Here is a 17,190-nt window from a genome sequence, read left to right on the forward strand (position 1 = left end):
GAACCTACAATTAGACACATAATAATAAGCATCTGAAAATGCAAATTGAAGATCTTAAAATAAACAGAAGCTATAATTTCAATTGCCAATAACATTCAATTCGATATACTCAGAGTCTCATATATTTTATTTCACTGAAGTATTTTATTATTTCTTAAAAGATATCGATTGGAAATTTATAGGTATATGTTTAAAGCTAGTAACTTCTTAAATATATAAAAATGGAAAATTGATCTCAATAAGAGAAACCGTTTAAGATGCATAAAAAATAATTTTACAAGATATTATAATACATTTAATTTGATTATTGAGATAGTTCTTGATGTGCTCGAGATTTCAACGAAATAAATGATGGTTGAGTTCCTTCGTTAATTAAATGTGTAATTAAATCATTAGATAGTTTCGTATACATCCTAATTGCACTTGGCAAGCTCGATATTTATTATCCTCTATATATGCACTTAGAGTTAGATGGATTAATGTGTCAACCCATCCTTGGACAGTTATTTACCTCCCGTACTTTCTTCAGCTTATGTTGAGACTTAGTTCAATACATTTGGTTTCGTATGTTAATTAAATATTAAGAACAGAATATTTGTTTAATAGTACATGCATAGGTACATATAATATATATATATATATATATATATATATATATATATATATATATATATATATATATGTAATTGCATAAATCATCGAATGATAGAGAAAACGTCATTATTTTAAATGACAAAATTACAGGAAATATTCATATTGGTATTATCGTTAATTGTAATGGTTATCGCGACAAAAAAACGGAAGTGAAAATTGTGGTATTAGAAGGCCGTCACGAGACGAAACAGCTTCTCGAGAATGAATCATGATTTATAGGTATCCTTGAGGCACATGTATATATGTGCCTGAAATACCTAGGTAGCTGTATGTCACATACTACCTACTTGAAAATTCATGATTCAATTTCAGTAAATTGTCGTAAACATCGTAACACATCTAGACATAAGATATATATAAACAAGAAGCAAGATAGCAGAATTAATTTTTATATTTAATATAGAGCTAAAGTAAGATAATTAAATAAATATTTAATAGAAGTATATTTTCTATTAAATAAATATTTAATAGAAAATATACTTCCAATACAACTTATTGAAGTATAGCGTCAGAACTATCAATATATCAATCGATCAATTATAATTAAGAGATATGCGCCGAAGCCCTCGAAAATATGTTAAACGATTAGTTAAGCGGTCGAAAGTATCGTACATTTAATTTTAGATTGCGTTTTATTTAGCTAACAAGCATTAACGTCATAAACGATTTTGATGCACACTGATGCATGCTGATGCATACAAGCATGCACACTCAATGAATTCGATTATCTAATTGGTAATATGTATCTTTTTATGAAAGAAGTAAAATAGATAAAAAATATATATATATTTTATATAATTATATAATATATTTATATATAATATGTATGATACTATATATATATATTTTATATTATTTTGTTTACATTAACTTCTTCTGTTACAGATTATACTTAGTAATTGTTTTAATTGGCTGTCGCGTATATTTATCAAAAAAGAAACACTTATGTTACAATTTGACTATAGCAACGTGTTTTATGTGTTAAAAGTACGTAATACATAATGAATATGTTTGCACTATATGTATATTTTTCTAAAATTTTTCTAATTCGACCTAATATAATCTAAAAACAAAAATATCTTCCAAGTATTTTCGAATAACATTGAATATCATCAACCCTTCACAGGGATAATTAATACATTTAATTGATTTCATGGCTTCCTTTCAATCTAAGTTCGAGGGTGTGCAGCGCAGCATGACACCGTTCATTTCAATGTATTCCGTTGAAAGTGACCGGAAAGTTACTAGGGAATATTACAAATGATGACAAGGAAAATCCCTGAATTTTCGTTAAACGTTTATACTACGTGTGTTCTACGAAATTCTGTAAATTTTAGAACCAAGGTTAAGAAAGACACCGTCGAGTTCCGTACTTATAAAATATATCGCAAAATGTTGGCATAAAGCGAATGCATTAGGAATTTTTCATTTCTTTCGAATCACATTTCTTGGCATTAGCACATATACGATCGCGAATATTGCGTTAATATAACGCATTCTTAGCCTAATCACATAGTTAAAGAAGCATAGATGACGAATAAAAGTATGTCAAATGAACGATATTTTCAATGTGTACATTACAGAATAAACTTAAATTATGATATTGTTGCACTTGTTTGTACTATTTATTTCCTAGTACTTCTTTCATAGTAGTTTAGTTTAGACCAGTTTATACTCCTACATATTTAGATCTGATATTTAAAAATACAAGGTTTCAAATATAGTATAATTAAAATTACTGTGAATTAAAAATATAGTATATAAAAGAAATAAAATATGTAAAATAAAATTAACTTAATTATAAGATTAATTCATGCTTTAAGAATATTTGTATCCTATTGATGTAAAATTATTCCATCGAGAAGTTGTTACTCTTTCACTTATGACAAAGTTCAAAATAAAACGGCTATGGCTGTATCGATTTCTTATTATGGCATCGTTATTGTACCCAATTTTCGTTAGTGAATACAATGTAAATGATTGAAAAAAGTTCCTCCTGTGTTCCATTTTAAATGAAAATAATGACACATAAAGTTCACTTCATTTCACTTAAAAGAAGTAATAAGTTGAAAGGTGCATAAATATGTATTTATTCATCGCTTTGCTATTGAAACAGAGTTCATCGGATATCGTTAATCAGTAATCAAGTATAAAAGAAGTCAAACATATATATATGTCGGGTTGGCGTTACGATTAGAGTTAGGGTTAAGGGCGTAAACGAATCCCTATTGACACTAGACGTGATCACTATGCAATAGAGGAGATATTTACTAGTGCAAACATGACCATGTTGGAATTGGACAAGTAATCGCGATAATTTGATACTCGAGAAGCTAATGACAATGATCTTAGGCTCAATAACGAATCCACGGTCAACGGGATGACGAACTCTACTCTTCTTTAGCGTCTAAGTTGTACTCAATGTTAATGCATGGGGCCATCACTACGTATCCGAGAGTTACTTGAATCGTCGTCGAGATCGTACCGGATAGTCACTCTCCGTCTCGACGATGCCGTCGAGGAAAACTATAATGGGTGGGTCTAAGGACATGAGATCCTCGGATTCGTCAAAGAAAGCTTTCGTTCCAAAGGTGAGGGAAATTAGCGCTGTTGCTAATTGGTCGATCTCCATATCGGCGTTTTGAAAGAGATGCTGGCCGCCCTTGAGGGGAGGTTGTTGACGGGGGCATCGTTCGTGGAAGATAGGCTTCTCCTATCGTCCCGTAGTTGCAACAAGGACTGTTTGTCTAAATGAAGAACTTTGCTTGACTAAATCTTAAGATTTATTGCGGGTCCTCAAGTTAGCTAAACATACTGCGGAGGTATATTGACATCTGGAGATCATCTTACCCGAAGGATAGGATCTGCGTGTGGCGAGCCACGGAACAGAAACCTTTGAAATATTTACTGCCACGTGTCGCTACGGCTATTTCTTTAAAGGAGAGGTATAGAGTTACTCTGTGCCTTTGTTAGATAAAACGTTCATCCCTTGACCGCGGCTACGTTCGGCGACTGGTTGTCGCCTCGAGCCCAAGCTCACTATCATAAACCTCGAACAATCGGAGCGACATTTGTTTAATCTAAATTACGACATTACGGTATTCCCGAGAATCCAAGGAGAGGTTCCGGTGTTTTTCCATCTCCGACATATATATATGTTTCTATTGACGGAAATAGGTTAGTAGAGCATTCTAGCATAATATCTCGCAAGCTAATAATTCATAACCTTACGTGTTGCATGCAACAAGACACGAATTCAATGTTTCAACAGTCCTCTTGACAAAATCTTTGAACAATCTGTAATAACCGCATTTCTATGTTATAACTGGTTTACTTTGATATTTATTACAGCAGCAATATTTATACTTGTGTGGCGCTAGTTCCATTGATACGTACATATGTATACACGCACGTATCAAACTTCGATCGAGTAAATACAGTTACTAGGTGTTTTACATATAAAAGTAATCAATAACTCAGTTAATAAAAAATGATATAAATTCTTTCTCATTGTAGAATATAGCTATTATAGATATGTAAAAAGTAAAATAATCACATTAATATGATAGATACGATTAATGTAATCGATATATTATTACGCGTCATTTTATCTTTATTGTGTACTCGTTCAAATAGATATTAACTTATGCTCTATCTGAGTTATCTATTTTTTGTGTATTAGTTTCATTTTATCAAATGAATGATTATTTATTACGAATAACATTAATACAGGAAGGTATTACACTGATTGCATCTTATCTTTATGTCAAATATAAAGCTTGTACAAGTAGTTGCAAATACCATTACATAATTCTTCACTGATAAAAAGATCTTTAATGAAACCTTTGTAAAAGGTTATGAATATTTGTTCCTCTAGATAACAGTTTGCGATTTCTAGTTTACAGGACATCTGGAGAAAGAAAAAGTTGTAGAAAAATGAACGTTACTTACATATTATTAATTTCTTGTTTTGTTCAAGGCTGAAGAATTTGCAAACAATCATGAATACAATAGTAGCATTATATTTGGGAAATAAACAATGGATAATGAAAAAATAATTGATTACCTGACATATAACAAACAAATTAATTGAAACATAAAATGTTTTTTAAATTTATCATTCAAGAATATATAAAAATTTATGAACTATATAAATGTTACAAATAATTTATCTAATAGGTGAGAAGTTATGAAAAAGTAAATATCTCGGTTGTATGCTTCGATTATTAAGGTTGATAAATTAAGAGCGAAATGTATACAATATATATATATATATATATATATATGTAGTAATACGCTATTGTTTACATCGTACGACTACTGTATGGTCACGCAATGTATTGGATTTCACTGATACATCTCGGGTGATCTCAACATCTACCGCTGATGGATAGTTACATATACTGTCAGTTGTATGTTGTATCATGTTATATATATGCATACTTATATACATACTTACAATAAACAAAGAAACTAAACAAGAACTACATTATAATATATACGTCATAAAACAATCTAAAAAGTAAAAACAAGGATCGATAATATACGGGAAAAGCACAAATTTAAAATTTATCCGAAATGCGATGAAACCGGTATTTCTGTTGGAATTGAAGATGGAAGGGATAGCTACATATATAAATAATATCTGCTACAGTTTATGTTAGTGGGCCAGTGAAGAATACGTTGATCCTTCACGATTTCTCCTTATTCAGAGTTCCTTTCCAATTTTTTCTTCAATTTTCTTCGATTTCAAAAGTGTTATTTGCATAACAAAACCGAGAAGCGATTATTTGCTCTGCTTTTACTACTCTTAGTGCCTCTTTCTTAAGAATCGTTTCGTTTCGTGCAAATAAGTCGAACGAGATTCGATTAACACAAAAGTTGACAAACGCGAATCGATTGTTTGACCAACGTTATTCAAAAATGGGTCCGAACATGCTCGTAAAGTTGTGTGGAACTAGATTCTTAAAAAATGTTGCTGTTGGGTCAAAACCGAAATGGATCACTGTCGGCAGATGTTTTAGGTTAGTATATGCTTAATTGTGATTGATTGACTAGCACCTTTACCTCGTACTAACAGGATATAAGAAAATTCGAAGCAGAAATGGAAAAAGTGGTAGTACAAATCGGAAAATATCAAAATGGTATGAACGATCCAATTTACTGCTTTTAAATCTAATTCGATTACTCTATTTGATCCTAATTGATCCTAATATCAAACGTTACATCGTATCTATTTGATAGTGTACATTATACACGATTATTGAAAAGATATCCTAGATGAAATTTATAGAATTATATAATGAAACTTATAGCCATATCAAATTTAAAAGTGGCTTTACAAAAGCTGGTAATTATTGTGAAAGTGAATAACTGGTTCAGAACCTTGAAGTGTAGTTCTTAACGCTGTTCTTATTTTTAACTTTTCTAAGATAACGTCAACGTATTTTCTTAATCTCTTTATAACACATTTCATTATTTAATACTTCAGAGAAAAAAATATAAGGTTTACAATAGTTTACAGTGTATTAAAAGATTGTACGCGCTGAGTTGAATAATGTAGTTTGCAGTATGTACAAAAAATTCACATTACATATTTTTTTCGTATATATGCCCATAATATTAGCACAAATAGATAAGACACTGGATGGATTTTAACTCTTTTTATTTAAGGTTAATAGTTTTAACATCTTATCATCTAATATCTTAGTTGCAATAAAATTAATTTATTTTCATAAATCTTTTTATTAAAATTTTTATATGGACCTAGAATCTTGATTACAGAATTTTATGCAGATTTCCTCTCTTATTTGTTATTATATTTTTTATATTAGTTTTTTTATATTAATCATACAACCTTGTACAACTGTCGTACTAATAACATTTATTTGGTTAAATTCTATTTGCATTTTATTTCTTTTCTATTAATCTCTTTTAATTAGATTAGAGTATATACAATATTTTTAGCCGGTAGAGTAGTGATACTTTACTAATTAGGACCTAAATGATAAATCAGAAAGAGGAGTATGTAAATATTTGTTCACTTGATTGACGCCACTGTTCATTAAAATCATCTTTGGTCGATTATAAAAATGCAGGAAGATGATAGTACCCTACAGTACATATTTAGAGTATTCACGAACATTTGGGGAAGTTACTTAAAGTATCTATGTACTATCGAAAGAAGTATCGAGAACTGTTGAATAAGTCTGATCGAATTTTATCGGACAAGATTTTATGTTCTTCGCTCGCGATCGAGAGACGCTTTGCATTATTGCGAAGCTTATAAATGCATTCACTGCATTCAAAGGAATATGTATATATGGTCTGACATGCTTTCTACAAATGGCAGTACTCGAGAAACCGGTAAATTACACAGTGTGTTTCACAATGTACATTGTATATACTACGAGTGAACAAGATGCTGTAGAGAAATGGTGTCTTTAACGCCATTCCATGATAAATGAAGCTAGAGGAATAAGTGTCTGATTGATCAAAGATAAATTTCATTTCTTCTTTTACGGAGAATTTTTTAAATATTTATTAACTTTCTCCAAAAAATAATTGTTGATATAATTAATATAGTAATGAAACAAAAAATATATGTATGTATATTTTTTATTAGATCGTGATTAAAGTAATACTTAACTTAAGTTCTATTATGATTTTAACTCTTTAAATGTGTTTATAATTTAAAAATAATTTTCTAAATTTTCAATTGATTTTCAGCTTTATGATAGTTTTTATTGTAAGAAATGATTTATGTACATACATGCATAGTTTGCACGGTTTAGATAATGTACATGCATTTGCGGAGAAAGATTATATCTCTCTCAACCATAAACATAGCAGCGATTAGGTATTACAAACGATTAATTTGAAATATATTTGATCAGATACCTATTATGCAAACGATTACACAAGTCTTGATTTCATGTTTAGTTGCCTAATTATCTAGAATACTAAACTAATTTTAATAACGCTTGTAACAATGTTTATTAAATGACAACTAAGTAATTCAGAATAAGAGACGAATAATTACATAAATAAGAATCAAATTTTAACAAATTTATATACAAAAAGCTATTATTCGATATATCGATATCGAATTACATCCGATTCCAACGATCAAACAAAAGTGGAATGAACTCCATTGAAAAATTTTGAAGTGCCTAAAAGATTCATTTAGTTTCCTTCTCATTCTGCTTTAATTTATGTTAACTCTTATATATAAACATTTCGAAATGTTAGTAATACAAAGCTTCTCTAAAATTATTAATAAAAATAGTATACAAAGTTGTTAGTTTATATTTACTACATATTGTATACATTCATAACACTTGATACATTCTATACATATATTGGTTTCATCGTATATGTATCATCCGAGCAACAAAAGGAAAAATTTTAAAAATAGTCCGATTCGACCTTCGAAACGTTCGAAATATTTGCACGTGTGTGGTTAGAGTTATGATATCAGTTAAAGACTTTAGGAACATCATTCGAGTGCGTTGCTCGTGGGCGACTGGCAACATGCGTGTACTCTTTGGGGCTGGAGTAGCACGCGATTCCCGCGTGCGTACTGCGTGATGCCCGATGCTTCTTGCGTGATACGTAGGCGCACCTCTCTTTCTGTCCTACCGAGAATAAATCGAGAGGATCCTTTATGCCGTGTGCCGCTACATCTGACATGTGCGAATGAATCCTCATTAATATCACATGGAGAGTTCACGTTCTCGCCACTACGCGACGCCATCATCCGTCTGAATTCAGAATCGATACTCTCCGGCAAATATCGAAACGAACGATTCGAATGTCAAACAAAATCTTTGTTCGAGATTTTCAAGAGATCGAATTTTAAAATTACCTTTATTGTTTCACGAACAATTTTTCATGTATAATGGAGCAAAATCGATTGGATGAGCGAAATATTGTATGATATGTTATTATTAGTTATTATTAGTATTACTATAATGTTATGGATACGTTTATGGAGAAGTTGGAGATGCAAAAATGCCTAAAATGCATATAATACGTAAAAATATGTAAAATTTCCAAAGTATAGTACTCGTTATAATATTTAATAATATTTATTTATATATAATATTTTTAATATTTAATACCTGCGGTCTAGTTATTATAGGTGCTATGATACAATGTAGTCCGTTTTGATAGTACATATGTAATTGCATTATATTTCGACACAGGAAATAATAGTTATAGTCGTTAATACCATTCTTATCGTGTTGCAGCATCACTATGTCGCGCGTTATGCTGAAGGAGTCGCCGAACGCGGCCTTAGACAAGACCTTGTTAAATAAGTATCTTGACCTGCCTCAACCAGAGGATAAAATTCAAGCGAAATACATCTGGATCGATGGTACAGGTGAAGGTTTGCGAAGCAAGACCAGGACTGTAGAATTTGTGCCGAAACATCCGTCAGGTTAGTATCTTAGTCTAGTATCTAGTTAGTATCTTAGTATATTTACCATGAAAAAGTAATTTTTTTTTATTTTAAGGAAAATAGCAACTACAATTTAATATTTTTTCAAGATCAATCAGCAGTTCTTTTGTATGTGTGAGTACTTCCCAATGGAAGTTCCTCGTTAACAAATGTTATGTATTATTTGTGACGAGATTTTGAGGTCTCCTTTTTTTTAGCCTATTCTTGGGATAAGAATATTTTAAATTTCATAGATGATTCTAGAGATTAAGAATACTAGATTTGTGTAAATCCATGATGCATGAGAAAAGTAATGTTTACTGAGTTTATGTTTATTTCGAAAGATAATGCTTAAATTTTAATCATGGATGAATAACTGGAAAATGTGGATCTAGTACTTTTTAATTCATTACATGTTAAATTCATTCGAATTAACATATTATTATTAGTATACTATTCGTTAAAAAAACGCATCTCGACCTCATCCAATATTAATTACAGAAACTTAATCATGAAAACATCAATAATTTCATATCTTCAATAATTTTTTATTGTGGAGATCCTTTTCTAAAGAGAGTTAATTTAATATCAGTTTCAAATTACAGAGTAATTTAAACTACGCCGATCAAAACTCTCATTACTCCATGTAGTTACATCAAAATGCGACTGAACTAGTTGATTTCCAGTTCAGTGAATCGAAACAAATGATCCATTACAAACACCAAACTAAGTAATTACTTACCGTAATTAAAGGTCGGGCAAAAAATCGAAGCACTTTCTTACATGAGAGCACGTGTAAACGTGTTCACAAAGTGTTTCATAAATGTTCAAAATTGTTTGTTTGTTGTAAAAACAGTAAATTATCTTCTCCGGTCAATATTATCTAATCTTATTGAATATTATGTCACGATAGGAACTATGTTTAATAAACATCAGATGATTATATTTAATATTTCGCATCTCGAAACATTTGTTTTTCATCTTTTTCCTCGTTTTCGATTCATGCATGCAAAGTTCAAGCTTCACGAATAATACATTGTGAATATTAATAACACATAAGGTATGATGTGCAAAATAGTTGATCGCTCGGCACATATGCATTAATCTCAAACGTTTGTCAGCATTACGAATAATATCCATCCGTCTTCATGAGATTCTGCGCGCGTTACAAAATCATTAACATCTGCGGCGCGTAGAATTCACGGGGCCACGTTTGAATGTCGGCAATTTAAGAGTAGTACTTGCATGGAATCGATTATGTAAATCGAAATATGCGTTTGTTTTGAACTTCGTCGGATGATAGTACCAATAAATAAATGTATTTTCATTTTTTTTATTAATTAATAATTAATGAGTAACTTATGTTACTTATTACTTATTAGTTACTTATTTTTTTATTTAGTTACTTACTACTCTTTACAATGTTAAAGTAATGTTTCATAGAACAATTGAACAAATAAAATTTTTCTTCATTAATAGATAGACAATTCAAAATTTGAATAGATCAAGTCCCTTAATATCTGCTACGAGCATTGCAAGATTAATCCATCCTAAAGATAGCCAAGGCTAACAGAGATAGCTAAATAGCTGCTTTCTACGAATATACACGAGCTCTTTTATTCATCTGAAAATAAAACGCTTCTTTACAATGAAGCATTGAATCTGTATCAGTAAAAGCAGAACGAAATACAATATCAACGTTAAGTGAAATCTTATTAGTATTTTCAGTAGGTATATTTATCAGCAACTATATGAATGATGCTTATCAATTCTTACAAAAAGAAAAGATTTATTATTTGACTATTATTACTTTACTACTTGATATTTAGTTAAACTTTTACGATCAAGTCGAATCTAGTTTAATGAATTATTTATAACAATCACCTTTTAACAACATTAACATATTAACATACAAATTATTTCATAGTCTATAAATCATTGTAAAAGTGAAAGTAAAATAAAATAAATGCCAATAACTAGAGAAAATTTCTTAATCAAATATGTATTGGTTTCTGGTTTCCAGAACTGCCAATATGGACGTACGACGGAAGTTCGACATACCAAGCGGATGGTGCCAACAGCGACATTTATCTTTGTCCGGTGGCGATCTACAATGATCCGTTCCGTCGCGGAAATAACAAGCTAGTACTTTGTGATACCTACTACAGCGACATGACCCCGACTAAGTCAAATAAGCGTTTCAAATGTAACGAGGCTATGGAAGCTGTTAAGGATCAAGATCCATGGTTCGGAATCGAGCAAGAGTACACCTTCCTTGATTTTGACAATAGACCACTCGGTTGGCCAAAAAATGGTTTCCCTAGCCCTCAAGGACCTTATTATTGCGGTGTAGGTGCCGATAAAGTAATTGGCCGCGAAATTGTTGAAGCTCATTATCGAGCTTGCCTTTACGCTGGCGTAAAGATTGCCGGTACTAACGCAGAAGTTATGCCCTCTCAATGGGAGTTCCAAATTGGTCCATGTAGCGGGATATCGGGTGGAGACGATCTGTGGGTTGCCAGGTTTATTCTTCATCGTGTAGCTGAGGAGTATGGTGTGATTGTCACCCTAGACCCGAAACCCATGGATGGTACGTGGAACGGTGCCGGTGCGCACACGAACTTCTCGACAAAAGCCATGCGTGCCGAGAATGGTATCGCCGAGATCGAGAAGGCAATCGACAAATTGAGCAAACAACACCTCAGGCATATTCAAGCGTACGACCCACGCGGAGGGAAGGACAATGAACGTCGTTTAACCGGAAAATGCGAAACTAGCAGCATACACGACTTCAGTGCTGGCGTGGCCAATCGTAACGTTAGTATTCGTATTCCTCGAGGTGTTGCGGAGGAAAAGAAAGGTTACTTGGAAGATAGGAGACCCAGCAGCAATTGCGATCCGTACTCGGTATGCGATGCTTTAGTGCGCACCTGCGTCCTAAACGAGTAAAATACCCAAGCTATTCTCGAATGGATGCATCCATGGAAAGGAGAAATTGGACGAGATATCTTGTAGTGTAATAGTGGTTATACTTTCGTCGAACATATTCTATGGAAACGTATAAAAAGCCTGCTCGATAATTGTTGCTAGAAATATAGGTATGAAAAGAAAGAGAAGAGAATAAATGCGAACAAGATACTTGATAAGAATAATTATTATATTTTATTTTACATTCGAATAATATATTTTATAAAATTTTCGCAAATCGAACGATTTGTTATTTGTATTTGATATTTTTAAAGGGTATAGGAGGATCGTTATAATTATGTATCTATATATATGTCTGAATACATACGTAGAAAGTGTTTATTATTAGATTATTTCCCGTGCACATAGTGTTAATGCTTTTTACGTCTACTAACCTAATCCTAGCGCGACAATAAAACCAATTTCGTTTATTATATTGTTCAGCGTTAATTGCGTAGATGTTTTGAAATTAATATGATTCATAGATTATCCTTACTTTCATTAATTTTGGTGCTCGTTAGAAAGAAATAGAAAAGGAAATACATGAAATTAATATTTATATTAATAGCTCTTGAATTACCTTGATATATTATCTACTGCATATTACATTCCTCGAAACAAGTTTCATGAGCAATCTGCAACGTGTCACTTGATGGATTTGAGGCGTTACCGATTTAGGATAACAAACACAGTAATTTGTGCAAAACTACTGTATATTTCTTTCATTTTTTAATACGTTCGAGGAGATATATATATTTGTTTAAAATGACGCAAGATGATAATATACACCGTTTACAAAATTGTTGGTCTGGACAGGTACTCGTTATTTCAGAATATATGTAAAACTTTGTATTTCATATGCTACATTCAAACGTGATATATGTTCATCTTTCAAATTTAATAAAAAGACAAATATAATACCTCTTTCAGTACCTGAAAATGCTGGAGGGTGCCATGATCAATTATATGTTGTTACGATGATATACGTATGGCTGTCAATCACAGAATTTCCTGAAGGCACGACAAATTGAAAAGTTCAATAAATATGTCCCCTTTTCGTAGTTATCATTTAAACGGTTACTCGCGGATTGCGAAAGCCGTGATTATTACACTAGAGTAAATACGTACATATAATGATTAAAAAGAAAAAAGGAAAGAAAAGTACATGGTGTATTTTCATATTTGTATGGTATATTTTCATATTTGTATTTTCTATGCTGACTTCTTCAATGTAATTGTATATCATGACCATTGTTGACAATTTTGTTGGTAGTGGTTATCACTGTTGTTGTTATAATAATAAAAAGCGACATTTTTTAATGAAGAATTGATATTTTTTTATTAGCATAGTACAATCACTTTGTTATGGTATAGAATAATTGTAACAATATATTTTATTTATTAAATTACTAGGATTAAATTACAAAAAAATATTAGACTAATAATATATGATTTTTATATATACATGCGCATGATAACTATTTTCTTTATGACCTAAATGCATACTCAATGCTTGTTTTCAATATGCTATTGGTATTCCTTTTATGAATTTCCAGTACCACATGTACGCAGTAGCTCCAGACAGACAATACCATGTGAGGAGATAATTTAAATGCTCATTTCGTAATTCCACTCTTGTTTGACCACTAATTGGATACTGATTCAAATTGTTGTTAATGCTCATTTCGAGATATATAGGAGATGTGTCTGCCTTTTCAGCCATTTCATTCACATCTCTGAAAAATAAACAAAGATTTATTTGGGAATTATAGTGCTAATATTTTTACATACCTATAATACCACATATTATGATGTGGACGATTTTTAGGAACAAAAGATGGTCTTCTTTCACTCATTCTTAAAATTCCTACAATTTCTTGTTCACCTTCTACCTCAAATTGGTGTCTCTGTGGTGAATTTTTTAATGTTTTTGGAATCCAGCCACGATTTACCAGAATTGTTAAGCTGCAAAATATTTTAAACTTTAAAACAAAAGGGAAATAAAAGTACATCCTTTTAGTACATCTCTACTTACTCTCTATCTGCCAACTTAAAGGGTGTAATAATATGATATCCCCTTTCTGATCTGCTTCCAAAAGAAAAATTGGCATCTGATGGTTTACCATCTTTTATCAGGCTTCTATTTGCTGCCATAAACTCTTTGTCATATAAAAATGTTCCTCTCACTCTAATAGGATAATATTCCTTTGTCTCCAAATCATCTAAACTGAATAAAATTGATCATTGTTCCATATAATTCTATAATAGTAAAAATATTATAAATTTTATTCGTCTTACTTTTCTGGTAATTCAAAAGGTTCATGGCTAGTACGCTCTTTTAGCCTTTCCACTAAATCTGTTTTCCATTTAAGCCTTTGAACTTGCCATGTACCAAGCAAAAATGCACAAATTGGTACACTCTGTTTTTCAATTTTTTGATACAAAAAGATACTGTTTATAATAATCAATTCTCTGCAATATATAACACTTTTTGTTTATAGCTTACCAATAAACAATATGCAGGGAAACTAATTTTATCACTTGACTCGTAGTTGGATTTATAAGGTTCCTGTCCATAAATATCACTTCTGAAAGTCTTGCGATTTGGTTTCTGATTTGTAAGTTTACACCACCATTGAGATAAAGTTTCTTTGCTCAGAGATCGAACAATGATAATATTATATGGTTTTCCTACTTTCATAAAAATTCTTCTAGTTGGTATATTCATTTTTGTCGATATTCACCTGGATGGTTATAGGTTATGTTTTAGAATAAACAGTAATTGTATACTATGTACATGCACATATAACATCAGGTTATATGTATATACCAATAGACACGGAACCACGAGACACAGTATAGAATCATCTGATCACCTGACACAGACCAATTGTCATGTTAAAGTCATTCCCAACTTTATCGATTTAGCATGAAACGAGTGTATTAGGAAACTTAGTGGAGGCGTAGTTTAGATTTTAGTCCTCTGATGGTAAGATAACAAACTACTGAAAGTAGGTCCTATGGTCTTTTTGTTCATTTATCCAAATCAGCTGACTTATTCACATTCCAAATACTCAATAACTTTCAATAACTAAAACTTTTTTTAACTGAGAAAATGTTCTTTGAGAGCTAGTCTATCCAGTATTCTTTTCTTCCATTCGGAGGCTTTAGCAGCTGTTGATGTAAGTACTTACCAGGCTTTGTATTAAAAGCTTAACTGATAAAATTACTGTATTCTTTAACGAGAAATTTTTAAACAATGCATACAACTATCTAGAAGAAAAATTTTAGTTAAATTTTCAAATGACTTCCTAAAAATCATAAATTTTATGTCTAATTCTGTTTATGATTGTATATATTGCATATATACCTGTTCTATGGGATAAAATCTTGTTTTGTAAAATGTAATCAGCATACCCTCATAGAGAATAATACAACCTTGCTCACTTTTAGATCTTTCATCATGCACCGAAGCTGTCAATAATTTCCTTTTGACTTAATTTATTTTTTAATTTCACTAAATTTTCATTTTCCTGGAGAAAAAAATAAAAATGAACAGTGTTATTTTACATGCAAGACTGTAACAACCGTGCACCTGTAATATACGTTAACAGTGGTCGTCATTAATATTCGGATACTCTTTAAAACACAATAATCCTTTTAAAATCGGATCAAACGACTTGACATTTTTTGAGAAGCTAGACGAATTAATTTACTAGATAATGTGTAAAAAAAATTGCTGATAAAATTGCAATTGGTCAGAATTGCGAGAAAAATAGTGAAGGTTGGTTTCTACAACTTTTTTATCTGGGCTTCTAATGAAAATTTAAACAATTCGTTTTATAGATTTATATCAGTTATATAATATATACATGCTGACAATTTGATTGACAAATTTTCATTACAGGTTCATAAAAATTGCATCGACAAAATGTCCAACACGTACATATATAACTGGCATAAATCTACAAAACGTATTGTTTAAATTTTCATTACAGGTTCATAAAAATTTCATCGATCAAATTTTCAGCACGTACATATTATAACTGACATAAATCTACAAAACGTATTGTTTAAATTTTCATTACAGGCTTAGATAAAAAAGTTGTAAAAATCGACCTTCATTATTTTCTTCGTGCTTCTGCCTAGTTGCAATTTTCTCAAAACCTCCAAGCTTTTCAATTAATACAGAGCCTAATAAGTGCAACATTTGTTCAAGCCTCCGGACGAGAGAAAAGACTACTGAATATAATAATTCTCAATGAACATTCTTTCAATTAAAAAATGTCTTAAGTTACTAGAAGCTACTGAGCATATGGAACGTAAATGAATCAGCTGATTTAATTAAATGGAAGACGCAAGGCATTAGTTTTGTATTTATTTTCCTTGTGTTTCATACAATAAGTTTTACAAAATAAACGTAAAAATATCTACTAAACTAATAGGTTTTCGACGCAAGTAGATTAATAAATTTTTATAGAAAATCTCAAGTTGCATCGATTAATGTATTAAAAAATATATAATTCCATTAAAAAAAACAAGGGTGATCTTCGCAAGACCTTTATACACCTACCTATAGAGAAACTAACCTAGCATTAAAATATGCTCCCATTGAAGCTATTCAACTTTTATCTGAAACATTTTTCGGTATAATTTATAGCATAGTATACATATATTTAAAAAACTCAGAGCAACTTATAAGAATAAATTAAGTCACACGTTATGCTTCAATTAAAAGAGAATATAAGGATTATTCTAATTACCGTAAAAGCTCTTAATACGATACATTTTACGTCATGAAATGTTAAATTGCAATATTTAATAATTGTATAGTAATTTATTAGTTTTGAATTTCGAAATATCATTCTAGTAATTATTAATTTAGTGTACATAGTTCTATAAATATTTTATTTAATGGTCCTTTTTATGTTTTAGGGATAATGAAGATATTAAATGATTTTTAAACAGAATCATTAGATTAAATATTGGGCGTGGTTATGGATAAGGAAAGAAGAGGTGTTTATAAAGTAATTATTCGTAGATGTATCAATTCCTTTCGTTCTATATGCCACGGACAACGACTCTGTACTCGGAAATTTCCGTGGGTGAGTTATAAAGTCGTCGGT

The 17,190-nt window shown here is 30.9% G+C and overlaps 3 protein-coding genes across 3 annotated transcripts in view; 2 read left to right on the forward strand and 1 right to left on the reverse strand.

Annotated features, from left to right (window-relative positions):
- Positions 1–2,265, forward strand: part of LOC126920054 (putative peptidyl-prolyl cis-trans isomerase dodo) — an 18,268-nt gene extending 16,003 nt beyond the window's left edge. Inside the window, exon 6 of the mRNA XM_050729945.1 lies at positions 1,540–2,265. The gene's annotated coding sequence lies outside the window, so the exon portion shown is untranslated. The remainder of the gene's footprint in view (positions 1–1,539) is intronic.
- LOC126920049 (glutamine synthetase 2 cytoplasmic) overlaps positions 1–12,404 on the forward strand; it is a 20,625-nt gene extending 8,221 nt beyond the window's left edge. Inside the window, exons 2-3 of the mRNA XM_050729933.1 lie at positions 8,907–9,097; positions 11,121–12,404. Of these exons, the coding sequence (XP_050585890.1) occupies positions 8,914–9,097; positions 11,121–12,046 (1,110 nt within the window). The 5' untranslated portion in view covers positions 8,907–8,913 and the 3' untranslated portion in view covers positions 12,047–12,404. The remainder of the gene's footprint in view (positions 1–8,906; positions 9,098–11,120) is intronic.
- Positions 12,405–13,376: 972 nt separating this feature from the next.
- LOC126920051 (surfeit locus protein 1) lies at positions 13,377–14,935 on the reverse strand. Its single transcript, XM_050729941.1, has 5 exons — positions 14,571–14,935; positions 14,363–14,484; positions 14,100–14,291; positions 13,856–14,029; positions 13,377–13,800 (listed from the first exon to the last, which is right to left on the reverse strand). The coding sequence occupies exons 1-5, from the start codon at positions 14,790–14,792 to the stop codon at positions 13,584–13,586; spliced, it is 927 nt and encodes a 308-aa protein (XP_050585898.1). The 5' UTR covers positions 14,793–14,935; the 3' UTR covers positions 13,377–13,583.
- Positions 14,936–17,190: the final 2,255 nt, after the last annotated feature.

The sequence above is a fragment of the Bombus affinis genome, chromosome 9, assembly GCF_024516045.1.
Source record: "Bombus affinis isolate iyBomAffi1 chromosome 9, iyBomAffi1.2, whole genome shotgun sequence".
NCBI lineage: Eukaryota > Metazoa > Arthropoda > Insecta > Hymenoptera > Apidae > Bombus > Bombus affinis.